Raw genomic sequence first — 936 nt, forward strand, 5'->3', positions numbered from 1 at the left:
AGGCAGCCCCAGCACGCCCCAGGAGCCCTCTGTGGAGCCCTCAGCCAGCGCGGAGGAACCCTCCAAAGCCACGGGCAAGCAGCCATCGGGCAGCTCGAGCACCCCTTCGGAACCAGCCTGCACTTTCATCTCAGCCGTCCCCTCGCTGGCCAGGGACAGCCCCTCAGAAGCCCCCCCTGGCCACCCCCAGGCCCCGCGCCCCAGGAACCTCTCCGGAGAGCCCGGCGGGAGCAGCCCACAGCCAGAGCACTCTGATTTAGGTCAAACTCACAAAAAGGTGGATGAAAACGCGGGAAGTACTTAAACCTCCGCCAGCTGTTCCACCTTTAGGCTTCCTCTGTAAAATCAACAGACATTTTCAACACTATTTCCTTTAGTATAATCATAAGAAGCACTCTAGTGAATGACCAAACCCATGGAAAATTCCTGGTTTTCTTTGTCCCAGTCTGGTATTATCTCCACATGTATGCAGTTACTTGTGCCTTTTTCTATACCTTTTGTTGCTTGAAATGTACAAAACTGTTTGAGGCTGTGAATATTTTTTTAGAGTTTTTTGGAAAGGGGGTTTGTTAGACCTTGTCTTTTTTGCCATTTAGGTGTGCGTAATCCTGGGCCTGAGAGATGCAGAAAGGAAAGGGTTAAGCGTTTTAAAGAGGAAGAAGATGCACTGAAAACAAAAGCAAAACAGAAAAAAACCTTTTTTTTATATTGCTTAAATGATTAAAAAAAAAAAAAAGAAAAAAAACCCAAACCCTTGCTCCTGTGTACAGAAGTTTATGATTCGTATTTATTACATGCTTTATTTAATTCTTGCAAAGTGCTTGGTTTTTTTTGGTTTTCTTTTTCCTCGCATCCCTATGGTTGTGCTTTAAACAGTTGAAACTGCTTTACATTTGAAAAAACGTGTTTACCCTGACCTTGTGACTGAAAGTAGCA

The 936-nt window shown here is 45.3% G+C and overlaps 1 protein-coding gene across 1 annotated transcript in view; it reads left to right on the top strand.

Annotated features, from left to right (window-relative positions):
* The window catches only part of HIVEP3 (HIVEP zinc finger 3), a 305,383-nt gene extending 305,079 nt beyond the window's left edge, over positions 1–304 (top strand). Inside the window, 1 exon segment of the mRNA XM_031061871.1 lies at positions 191–304. Coding sequence (XP_030917731.1) covers positions 191–304 — 114 coding nt within the window.
* The last annotated feature ends 632 nt before the right edge of the window (positions 305–936 follow it).

The sequence above is a fragment of the Geospiza fortis genome, unplaced genomic scaffold (assembly GCF_000277835.1).
Source record: "Geospiza fortis unplaced genomic scaffold, GeoFor_1.0 scaffold32, whole genome shotgun sequence".
NCBI classification, from domain to species: Eukaryota; Metazoa; Chordata; class Aves; order Passeriformes; family Thraupidae; genus Geospiza; species Geospiza fortis.